This window comes from Lactuca serriola, chromosome 2, assembly GCF_051521515.1.
Source record: "Lactuca serriola cultivar US96UC23 chromosome 2, Lser_US96UC23_V15, whole genome shotgun sequence".
Lineage (NCBI taxonomy): Eukaryota > Viridiplantae > Streptophyta > Magnoliopsida > Asterales > Asteraceae > Lactuca > Lactuca serriola.
In genome coordinates this window covers 69,592,716-69,605,097 of record NC_136409.1, presented here as the reverse complement: position 1 = coordinate 69,605,097, position 12,382 = coordinate 69,592,716, and the positions used below count along the sequence as shown (strand labels likewise).

The 12,382-nt window shown below is 36.0% G+C and overlaps 2 protein-coding genes and 1 pseudogene across 2 annotated transcripts; all 3 read left to right on the top strand.

The window, feature by feature from the left end:
- Positions 1-2,373: 2,373 nt before the first annotated feature.
- Positions 2,374-4,841, top strand: LOC145089313 (putative disease resistance protein RGA3; annotated as a pseudogene).
- Positions 4,842-5,175: 334 nt separating this feature from the next.
- On the top strand, positions 5,176-5,964 carry LOC145089312 (uncharacterized). Its single transcript, XM_079027765.1, has one exon. The coding sequence runs from the start codon at positions 5,176-5,178 to the stop codon at positions 5,962-5,964; it is 789 nt and encodes a 262-aa protein (XP_078883891.1).
- Positions 5,965-10,113: 4,149 nt separating this feature from the next.
- Positions 10,114-10,902, top strand: LOC145089311 (uncharacterized). Its single transcript, XM_079027764.1, has one exon. The coding sequence runs from the start codon at positions 10,114-10,116 to the stop codon at positions 10,900-10,902; it is 789 nt and encodes a 262-aa protein (XP_078883890.1).
- Positions 10,903-12,382: the final 1,480 nt, after the last annotated feature.

Genomic DNA, 12,382 nt, shown 5'->3' with positions numbered 1-12,382 from the left:
ATAGTTTTAATAGCTACTCATTCATAAAATCAGACTACCATAATAATTGTCTATCCAGTGAGTTTTATAACCATACTAAACATAATATGCCTGTGCCGACGGTCTTCAGGCATCGAAATGTTATGACAAACTGTCACACAAAGGACTGTAGCTAACAGTCAGGGCGCGGGATCATGACTTCTCGTATAGATCTATACACATTTGACATGCTCTCCTAATGGGAGACTCTGGTTATAATAGATAGGACTTTAAGTAGTACCTTTTAACAAAAAGGTAGCATTGAAGATGTAATCGTCTCACGGATTCTCAATTGAGTCTGTATTTAAAGTGACAGTTTCGTATGCAATGTTTATCCTCTTTCTCAATGTTTGACAAAGGGGTATGAACTCATATGATATATGTGATTGTTTTGAAGTAGTCGAGAGAAGAATCGAGCAGAACTTCGACTAGAGAGGATCTAAATCTTAGGATTCTCGGGGATCTCGGGAGTGTAGAACTTCCTTCGGGACTCGAGTAAGAAAAAACAGGGCTTCAGGAAGGCTTATCGAGGTAATCACGCAGAGTAACAGCACTTAGAAGGAAAGAAATGAGCACCAAACCAGGCACCCTTAAACTTCTATTTGTAGGGGCTGATTTGGAGTCTCACGTCATGAGTTTTGGATCCTCACGTCGTGAGGCTTAGTCAGCATGATCCTCTTTGAGATTTGACGCGGCTGACACTCTAGAACCCATCAATCATGAGCTCACATCATGAGCATGGTCCGCTCACGTCGTGAGGCTGAGTCAGCCTTGGACTTTGTGTCTCGAACTTGTAAAATCAGTAACTTTTGCGTATGAGCTCCGATTTCGACGTTCTTTATATGCATGTGTAGGTGTGAAAAGGCTCTACAAATCTCGTTTAGAACCCATCGGCTGATTTTGAATTTATTTTTACTATGTTATTTTTAACAGGTCGGGCCTGGAAAAGTCCGTTTAAATCCCATAACTCCTTCATCTGTTGTCTATTTTCATCAGACTTTTTTACTGTTATACTCCTATTTTCGGTTTCTTCAACTTTCGTTTAGGTTGTGTCGGCTAAAGACCACTCGATCTCTATTTCGAGTTTTTAGCTGTCTAATGCTGGGTTAGAAACTTCGAATATTCATAACTTCCTCATACGAAGTCAGATTTGGGTGTTCTTTTTATGTATGTTCGTGTTTTATTGATATCTACAACTTCATTTAGATACCTAAGGCTAAAAAAAATATGTTTAGCAACGCTTTACCGGTAGCGTTACGAATCTTTGATTGGTCATAACTCCTTCGTTATAACTCAGATGTTAGTGTTCTTTATATTTTTGGAAACCTTATCACGATATCTACCACATAGTGTACTCAAACAGAGCTTTTTGAACCTTTCATTTTCGATGATATTCTTATTACTTTACAAGGAGATAACAATACTCGATTTTTAGACATTACATTGACCTGAAATAATGGGTTGTTACAAAAGAAAAGAAAATTAGCAAAGTGTATGTTCTAAACTTGTATCATAGGAAAGGTATAGCTTAGTAGACACCTTCAATTCTAATTCAATACCATTTCCACTACACATAATACCAAATGAATCTCCATTTCTGTTCATTAGGTCTCTCTTTGTTCAACCATCTCATAGATTCTTATTGTTTTCTTTCTTTCTTCCACCGTTCATCCCCTCTTCCAATCTATTCTAAACAGTGAAAATAGCTAACGCATTAGTCACTATTGTTGCTGAGGGAATATTGAAAAAGGTGTAGTCTATTGCTGCGGGTAGAGATGGCAAAAAAACCCGTACCCAATGGGTACCCGAAACCCTAACCCGAGTTCACCGGGTAAATCCCTGAGTTGACCGGGGATGGGGATGGGGATGGGTATTACCCGAATATAAAAAGCGGGGATGGGGATGGGGATGGTTTTACCTGTCGGGTACCCATACCCGTACCTGAAACCGGCCCCGATGGGTACCTCATATATATATATATATATATATATATATATATATATATATAGTATTATTTATGTTTTTTATTTTTAATAATGCATCAGAAAATGTTCATTAGACAAAATAAGGTTTTCTAACAATCAAACGTATAGTTTTGGGAAGACTTTTTATTTCTTTTTTTGCAAAGAATGATTTAATTTGTAACCTTGAATGTTATTGTTCGTGTTTGAAGACATTCAGTGATTATAGTGTTTTATATTAGTTACGTTAGTTTTTATTTTGTTGGTTAATATATAATTATGAGTTATTTTTCATAAAAGTTTAAAACTTTGTAACGGGGAAAAATCCCCGATTACCCATTGGGGATCCCCGATACCTACTGGGATGGGGATGGGGATAGATTTTTAATCCCCGATGGGGATGGGGTCGGGTATGGGGATGGGGATGGGGATTCGGGTATGGGGATGGGGAACACGAAACCCGGTATACCCGTACCCATTGCCATCCCTAGCTGCGGGTGAACTTGCCATTGCATGGGGTTACGAAGAAAAGCTGACCAGCCTTCACGTAACATTAGACCTGATTCGTGCCAAGTTATGTGATACGGAACAAAAAAGGAATCATAGGTTGTGATGGTGTGGCTGAAGTAGCTAAAAGATGTAATGGGTGAAGCTGATGATGTGTTGGATGAGGTTGATTACAAAATGATGAGACGTCAAATAAAGAAACAAGATCGGATAACAAGAAAGGTAATGTGCCTTCCAAGCTTGAAAAGGTTCTCCTTTCGTTATAAAATAGGTCATAAAATCCAAAACATCAATGAAAAGTTACTTAAGATCAATACAGAAGCAAACAGTTTAGGACTACAAAATGAACACCCAGCAGGCCCTGTTCTAGATTGTCTCTATTTGAGAGAGACTGTTCCAAATCAAGAAGAATTCAAAACTGTTGGGAGGGATAATGATAAACTCCATATCATTGTCTCTATTGGGAAGACCACTTTGGCTAATTCGGTCTACAATGATAAAAAGATTGAGCAACATTTTGATGTTAAATCATGGTTGTGTGTGTCGGTTAAGGTTGACATCAATACATTATACACTTCTTACCAAGATCTACGAATCTCTTGACAAAAAATAAACCTACCTCAGACTTAAGGACCAATTTAATTGGAAGTCTTAACGAGTAATTGGCATCAAAAACATATTTGCTCGTCTTAGATGACGTTTTGGTCGAAGAAAGGCCATACCGGGAAGAGTTTAGGAGTTGTATGCTAAATGTAAGCTCACAAAATGGAAGTGGCATTCTTGTCACTACACGGAAGCTTGAAATCGGAACTCATGATATGCACATGGATTCACGACTTTTAAAAGGTCTTTCTGATGATCATTGTTGGGACATATTCAGAGAAAGAGCGTTTTTGAAAGTAACATCAGCATCGCCGGAACTGGTGAAGATAGGCCGCGGCATTGTAGAAAAGTGTGGTGGTTTACCATTGCTGTTAAATATAATAGGTGGCATGTTGGCACATTACAATGACATAGAGAAGTGGTTTTCCATAAAAAAAATAGCAAGGTTTGGGATCTAGAAGAAGAAAGGCATAGAATTCAAAAGAGTTTGGAATTGAGCTTTGATAATCTCCCCATTTCTATCGTCAAGCAATGTTTTGTATACTGCTCCATCTTCAATAAAGATACGGTCATGGAAAGGGAAGAATTGGTCTGACTTTGGATGGCTTTAGGGTTGGTTCAAGAAGATCAGGAAAGAAACAAGGAGATGGAGGATGTGGGGAATGATATTTTTCAATTTTTGGTCAGCAATTCATTGTTCCAAGATGATAGAAGAGATGAGTATGGTCACATCACTCATTATAGCATGCATGATCTGGTGCATGATCTTTCATTATCACTTTCGAAACATGAAAGCTTATGTCTGGTGGATGCGAAAAATGATGACATTGCATGTATCCCTCCTGTTAAACATCTCGCTTTTTACCAAGAACAGAACGAGGACGATGAACTCAAAGCCAAGGTTTCTACGTTCATTGAAAGGAATAAGGTGGCTACCACTTTGCATACGTGTTCATCAAAATCGAGAAGAAATTTCTATTGAAATAGTTAAAGTGCATACGCATCCTAACACTCAAAGGTGATAGCATACAGAAGTTAGGCAACTCAGTTGAAGGGTTGGTGCATCTCAGGTATCTTGATTTGTCATTTACCAGAATCATTGCTCTTCCTGAATCTATTGGTAAATTATACCACTTGCAAACTCTGAAGTTGTCTAATCGCACTAAGCAGTTTCCAGAATCCATGAGAAATTTGATATGCCTGCAATATTTCATGTCTGACACACAGATTCCTGCCAATATCGTGGGGCAGTTGATTTCTCTTAGAAAACTGTATTTCGTCAAAGTGCTTCGAAGGAAAGGATGTGGTATTGAAGTGCTACGCTATTTGAATAACCTTACAGGAAGTCTCTATATTTCACATCTAGAAAATGTTAGGAGAAAAGAGGATGCGGTCAAGGCAGATTTATCTAGAAAGAAATACGTATACAATATTGAATTCAACTGGAGTAAGGACTATCAAGGCTCCGATAGAGTTGACAATGATGTATTGGAAGGCTTGCAACCCCCTGCAGATCTGAAAATATTGACAATTAGAAGTTTTTCTGGTGATAATTTTCCAGAATGGGTAATGAAGATGGCAATCAATATCGAAGGGAAATGGAATCCCCTTGACAAGCTCACGAAGATCACATTATATTACTGTTGTAGTTGTCTCTCTCTTCCGATGTTTGAGCACCTACCACATCTTCGGGATCTTGTGTTGTGTAATATGGAGGACTTGACGTACTTAAGGAGTACCGATGTTACATGATCAACAAAGCCTTTTTCTCCATCGTTGAGATTGCTCCAGTTAAGAGGTATGAAAAAGATTAGAAAACTGGATAGATGGAGCAACCAACAGCTCAAAAACGATATCGCCTGTCCTCGAGAAGTTGGAAATTAGTGATTTCCCAAAGATTATTCTCATAGATGAATTCCATCCCCATCCTCTTGTATCCTTGAAGATCTAGAACTGCTCTGGTCTGGAGTACATTAAGAGCATACGAGGACTTACATCTCTTGAATCTTTACGTATCGATAACTGCCCTAGTCTTTTAGGAATAGGCAATTTTTCTGGTGACAATTACCCAACATCAGTAACAAAGATGGCAATCGATATTGGGAAATGGACACCCCTTGACAAGATCCTGTCAATCACATTATCTGACTGTATGAGCTGCTTTTCTCTTCCGACGCTTGAGCACCTACCACATCTTCGGGATCTTGTGTTGGAGGATATGGACAGCTTGACATGCTTAAAGAATTCCAATGCTAGTGGATCTACTAAGCATTTGTCTCCTTCCTTGAGATCGCTCCAACTATTTTCTATGAAAAGACTGGAAAAGTGGATAGATGGAGCACCCAACAGCTCAAAAATGGTATCGCCTGTCCTCGAGAAGTTGGTGATTATTGATTTCCCAAAGATTATTCTCTTAGATGAATTCCATCCCCATCCTATTGTTTCCTTAGAGATTATTCACTGCACAGGTTTGGTGTCCATTAAGAGCATACAAGGCCTCACATCTCTTGAAAATTTAAGTATCAACGATTCTCCTAGCCTTTCAGAAATAACCAATTTAACCAACCAATGTCATTCTTTGAAGATTTTTCATATTACCAACTGTGGGAAACTGACTTCCTTGCCTCAGAAAATGATTGACTGTTTTGCCTTCTTGAATAAGTTGGCACTTGGTGTGTTCTCGGAGGAGCTCAATTCTTTCCCAAGTCTCCAAGGCATCGAGAAGTTAAGGAACCACCTTCACGCGTTAGCATTGTATGGTGTGGATCAGTGGGAGTCAATACCTGAAGAAATACAACACCTTACCTCACTATCCTGGTTACGCATAGATGGATTCGGAATACAAGAACTACCCATGTGGTTAACAACAATGTGAAATAAAAATAAATTTTATGAGACCAAACATATAATTTTTAAACAAAAGTATATCTTAAGAAAATTAATATAAGTAAATGAATATAAAAATAAATTTTATAAGAGACCAAACATATAATTTTTAAATATACTAAAGGACCAAAATCATCAATTACAAAATACAATAATTAAACTTTAAAATTATAAACATAAAAACCATTAGATAAAATTTACTTAAAGGAAAAAATATGAATATGAAAACGTGTTATTTTCATAAACAAATTCTGTATTTCTAAATAAAAAATTATTTTAAAACTTGTATTATATAATGTCAAAATAGTAAGTTGATTAAAATTTAAATATATACGCTTTGGAAATAACAACAGTAAATATTTTTTTGAAACTCAGTGAGTGAGTGAGTGAGTGAGTGAGTGTGTGTGTGTGTGTATATATATATATATATATATATATATATATATATATATAAATATTATACTTTATAAAACATTTTTAGTCAAATGCTGAATTTTAAGTCTTACAAGCCCTTATTCAATATATACAACAGCTTTATGCATCGAATCTTATCTAGTCAAAAGTTGAATCCGTACTCTCACTTTTATCTATTAGAAATTTTCACCTAACTCATGTTCATCAAACAAAATAGGTCAAATTGAAGACTTATTCCAATATGTTCCTTGAATTGGTCTCTGCTCTCATCTTCAAATTGAATCGGTCAAACTACACCATTATTCCTTGTTGGTTTCCACGGCTCGATACTTATTCGGTGAATCCGGTGAATACGTAAAAAGGGGGTTTGAGTTTTAAATACCACACTTCCCTCTATCCCCTCTACCCTCTCTCTCTCTCTCTCTCTCTATATATATATATATATATATATATATATATATATATCTCACACTCATTTCCATTTCAAATGTTGAAATTGTTCCTACTCTCTAGAACAATCCCATTTCTCGTTACCATCTATGCTTTTTTGTAACCCTAACTAGCCGTCAACCAAGTCAAAGTACATGAAGTTGCCTCTCGATATGAAGTTGTAGGTTTTTTGCAAGACTAAATAAAATTGAAGGTAAAATCTAGGGTTGGAAATATAAAGAACTAATTTTGGACTTTATGTGCATATTAAGTCTTTGATATGGATTTTCTTGTTCTCCACAACAATTTAGGGGTTTGGGTGTGACTGCCTCTGCCAAAGAACATGCATTTAGAATATTGTCGCACCACCGCCTTCACGACACACAAGAAGCCCTAACACCCACCTCCTTGGATTATTCACAACAAAGAAAATAAGTACTTTATTTTGTGTTTGCTTACTGATTTTTTGTGCTTTTAGTAAAAGAGTCACAACGCCTTAAAGCCTAATTGCCTCACCTTCACCACCTCTCTCTCTCTCTCTCTCTCTCATTCTCATTACTCTGTGTCACTGAGTTTAGGTGTTCCTCATGAAGGACGATATTAGAGAGACAATATAGAGAGCTTTGTCGTTTTTTTCAAGAAGGAATAAAGGATGATCAACGTCTGTGGTGCTCAGGAAGGATGGAATTGAGTAAGATCTACTTCTATGTGTCTATTTTGTGTTCTTATTCCAATTTCTGGTTATAATCATGGTCTTTTGCTGGTTCACAGGTTTAAACTCCACCTGTTCCTTTTCTAGAAGTAAGCCAAGGTTTATTTTTCACATTACTGGTGGGAGCTTTTCTTTATTAATACTATTTTCTTGGATATATTTGCATATGAAAAGAGAAAAACAAATATGCTTAATATTTTAATTATGTATAGGAAGTGTTTGTGTGTGCCAAACGTAGAAAGTGTGTGACTGTGTATGTGTCAAGTGTGTGTACGTGAATGTTCATATGTGGTTGTGTGTGTATATGTGATTCAGTGATTTGTATTTTGCTATATGTTTGACTGACGGTGTTGTTCTAGTTTCTATTCATTGTTCCAGGTTATCTAACAACCAAAACAAGAGGATATCTTACTACAACTAAGTTTTACTCTAGGCAGGGTAGGTATCTATCATATGAGTGTGTGTTTTTATATTTTGTAGATTTGTGTATTTGTGTTTTATGTGGGTATGTAAGAGATTTTAAAATGTGTTTGTGTACATATAAATCTATATATGTGTGTGTATTTCTTTGATCTTTTCAGAAGCATATATCTAATGGGTTACGTTTCATGTATTCAAATCTGGACGTATGAATGAAAGGTAAAGACAAACAAATTGATCTTTATTTTGTAAAAACAAAGTCAATGCACACAAACCATTATGCCTTTGAGGTCAAACATGCTATTTCTCTATAAAAATTTTTTTATTGAAATATTAAAAAGTTATGATATTTTTTAGTCATATAGAAAAGTAAAACCATGCTTATTGGAGCTATGTTATCAAAAGGGGAAAAAATGTTTTACATGTTTTGTTGTTGTTATGTACAAGTACGAAGGAGGAAAGAAGAAACATTTTCATTAAATTGAGTGGGATTCCTTTAGCTAGCCTGTTATTCACATCATCTAACTCTACATTGTTTCTACTTTTCTTTGGTAAGGAAGCTTCTGTTATTTTAACAACTTTACTGTGTGGTTTTATTATTTTTTATTTAACCACTAAAACTGGAAAGCATATCATCGTTCTCGAGAAATATGATCTAAATGAAAAGTGTGATGGATGTCTATGTAATATAATCAATCCATTGATTCAGATATTCTGTCATCTCTCATTACAAATATGCATTAAATAGAATAGCTAGGTGAAAAAGATCAATAAAGGCAATTTAAAGGTTTACCCGATGCGACATGGGTGGATCATAAATAACGTGAAGTTTGTATATTTCATAGTAATTGTTTGTATTATCTCTTGGTAATTTGAATTTGTGGATCCAAATTTAAGTTACATTCAAAGAAGCTTCTCAAGCCAAAGATAGTTCTTGAAGATGTCATTTAAGATTATGCTCGCAAAATAGTTTTGTTGTTGGTGGTCCGCTAAATACCAAGAAATTTGTAACATCCCAATTTTTCCAGGCCAAAAATTTCATTTTTAAATAAGTTATTACATAAAACCATCAGTACAAAAACATTCATAATAATATATCATGTCAAATCCAAAGTTTCACTAATCAAAACGTATTATCATAAAACCATATCAGAGTGCAATCCCAAAGATCCCATGTGCAGAAAACATAGTGTGATGCGCTGCGATCAAGTCGACTCATTTCCTTTAAACACGAAGTACCTGAAACCAAAACTGAAACCGTAAGCACAAAGCTTAGTGAGTTCCCAAGATACCACATACCATACATATCAACTAATCCATACATGCCATACATAACCATGAGCCATACGTAACCATGAGCCACACATAACCATCATATCCATAATCAAGTAAGGTGCTATGTACCAAACATAGTCTTTCTAAGGTGCTATGTGCCAAACATAGTCTTACAGTTATGCCACGGGCCGTACGTGGTCTTCCTGGTCAAGCCTGGGGGCACTCCCTGGGTCTTACAGACAAGTGCCAAGGGCCACCCCCTGGTCTTCCATGCAAGCATCACAAAGACATCTATACATACTACCATACTAGGCTACTCAGCATATGGTGTGCTAGGAGCCACCTCCTGGTCTTTCATGCATAATAGCATACAATGCGCTAGGAGCCACCTCCTGGTCTTTCATACATGTTGCCTAGGGCTAACCCTCGGGTCTTCCTATCAGACATAATAACATATTGTGTGCCAGGAGCCGCCTCCTGGTCTTTCATGCATAATGCCTAGGGATAACCCCCCCAGGTCTTCCTACCATATATAAACTAAATGGGATAGATGATCAACAAAGCCTTTTTCTCCATCGTTGAGATTGCTCCAGTTAAGAGGTATGAAAAAGATTAGAAAACTGGATAGATGGAGCAACCAACAGCTCAAAAACGATATCGCCTGTCCTCGAGAAGTTGGAAATTAGTGATTTCCCAAAGATTATTCTCATAGATGAATTCCATCCCCATCCTCTTGTATCCTTGAAGATCTAGAACTGCTCTGGTCTGGAGTACATTAAGAGCATACGAGGACTTACATCTCTTGAATCTTTACGTATCGATAACTGCCCTAGTCTTTTAGGAATAGGCAATTTTTCTGGTGACAATTACCCAACATCAGTAACAAAGATGGCAATCGATATTGGGAAATGGACACCCCTTGACAAGATCCTGTCAATCACATTATCTGACTGTATGAGCTGCTTTTCTCTTCCGACGCTTGAGCACCTACCACATCTTCGGGATCTTGTGTTGGAGGATATGGACAGCTTGACATGCTTAAAGAATTCCAATGCTAGTGGATCTACTAAGCATTTGTCTCCTTCCTTGAGATCGCTCCAACTATTTTCTATGAAAAGACTGGAAAAGTGGATAGATGGAGCACCCAACAGCTCAAAAATGGTATCGCCTGTCCTCGAGAAGTTGGTGATTATTGATTTCCCAAAGATTATTCTCTTAGATGAATTCCATCCCCATCCTATTGTTTCCTTAGAGATTATTCACTGCACAGGTTTGGTGTCCATTAAGAGCATACAAGGCCTCACATCTCTTGAAAATTTAAGTATCAACGATTCTCCTAGCCTTTCAGAAATAACCAATTTAACCAACCAATGTCATTCTTTGAAGATTTTTCATATTACCAACTGTGGGAAACTGACTTCCTTGCCTCAGAAAATGATTGACTGTTTTGCCTTCTTGAATAAGTTGGCACTTGGTGTGTTCTCGGAGGAGCTCAATTCTTTCCCAAGTCTCCAAGGCATCGAGAAGTTAAGGAACCACCTTCACGCGTTAGCATTGTATGGTGTGGATCAGTGGGAGTCAATACCTGAAGAAATACAACACCTTACCTCACTATCCTGGTTACGCATAGATGGATTCGGAATACAAGAACTACCCATGTGGTTAACAACAATGTGAAATAAAAATAAATTTTATGAGACCAAACATATAATTTTTAAACAAAAGTATATCTTAAGAAAATTAATATAAGTAAATGAATATAAAAATAAATTTTATAAGAGACCAAACATATAATTTTTAAATATACTAAAGGACCAAAATCATCAATTACAAAATACAATAATTAAACTTTAAAATTATAAACATAAAAACCATTAGATAAAATTTACTTAAAGGAAAAAATATGAATATGAAAACGTGTTATTTTCATAAACAAATCCTGTATTTCTAAATAAAAAATTATTTTAAAACTTGTATTATATAATGTCAAAATAGTAAGTTGATTAAAATTTAAATATATACGCTTTGGAAATAACAACAGTAAATATTTTTTTGAAACTCAGTGAGTGAGTGAGTGTGTGTGTGTGTATATATATATATATATATATATATATATATATATATATATATATATATATATAAATATTATACTTTATAAAACATTTTTAGTCAAATGCTGAATTTTAAGTCTTACAAGCCCTTATTCAATATATACAACAGCTTTATGCATCGAATCTTATCTAGTCAAAAGTTGAATCCGTACTCTCACTTTTATCTATTAGAAATTTTCACCTAACTCATGTTCATCAAACAAAATAGGTCAAATTGAAGACTTATTCCAATATGTTCCTTGAATTGGTCTCTGCTCTCATCTTCAAATTGAATCGGTCAAACTACACCATTATTCCTTGTTGGTTTCCACGGCTCGATACTTATTCGGTGAATCCGGTGAATACGTAAAAAGGGGGTTTGAGTTTTAAATACCACACTTCCCTCTATCCCCTCTACCCTCTCTCTCTCTCTATATATATATATATATATATATATATATATATATATATCTCACACTCATTTCCATTTCAAATGTTGAAATTGTTCCTCCTCTCTAGAACAATCCCATTTCTCGTTACCATCTATGCTTTTTTGTAACCCTAACTAGCCGTCAACCAAGTCAAAGTACATGAAGTTGCCTCTCGATATGAAGTTGTAGGTTTTTTGCAAGACTAAATAAAATTGAAGGTAAAATCTAGGGTTGGAAATATAAAGAACTAATTTTGGACTTTATGTGCATATTAAGTCTTTGATATGGATTTTCTTGTTCTCCACAACAATTTAGGGGTTTGGGTGTGACTGCCTCTGCCAAAGAACATGCATTTAGAATATTGTCGCACCACCGCCTTCACGACACACCAGAAGCCCTAACACCCACCTCCTTGGATTATTCACAACAAAGAAAATAAGTACTTTATTTTGTGTTTGCTTACTGATTTTTTGTGCTTTTAGTAAAAGAGTCACAACGCCTTAAAGCCTAATTGCCTCACCTTCACCACCTCTCTCTCTCTCTCTCTCTCTCTCTCTCATTCTCATTACTCTGTGTCACTGAGTTTAGGTGTTCCTCATGAAGGACGATATTAGAGAGACAATATAGAGAGCTTTG

What these genes read in the sequence shown, in the direction of transcription:
- LOC145089312 (XM_079027765.1), top strand. Translation starts at nt 5,176, where the DNA reads ATGGCAATCGATATTGGGAAATGGACACCCCTTGACAAGATCCTGTCA.
- LOC145089311 (XM_079027764.1), top strand. Translation starts at nt 10,114, where the DNA reads ATGGCAATCGATATTGGGAAATGGACACCCCTTGACAAGATCCTGTCA.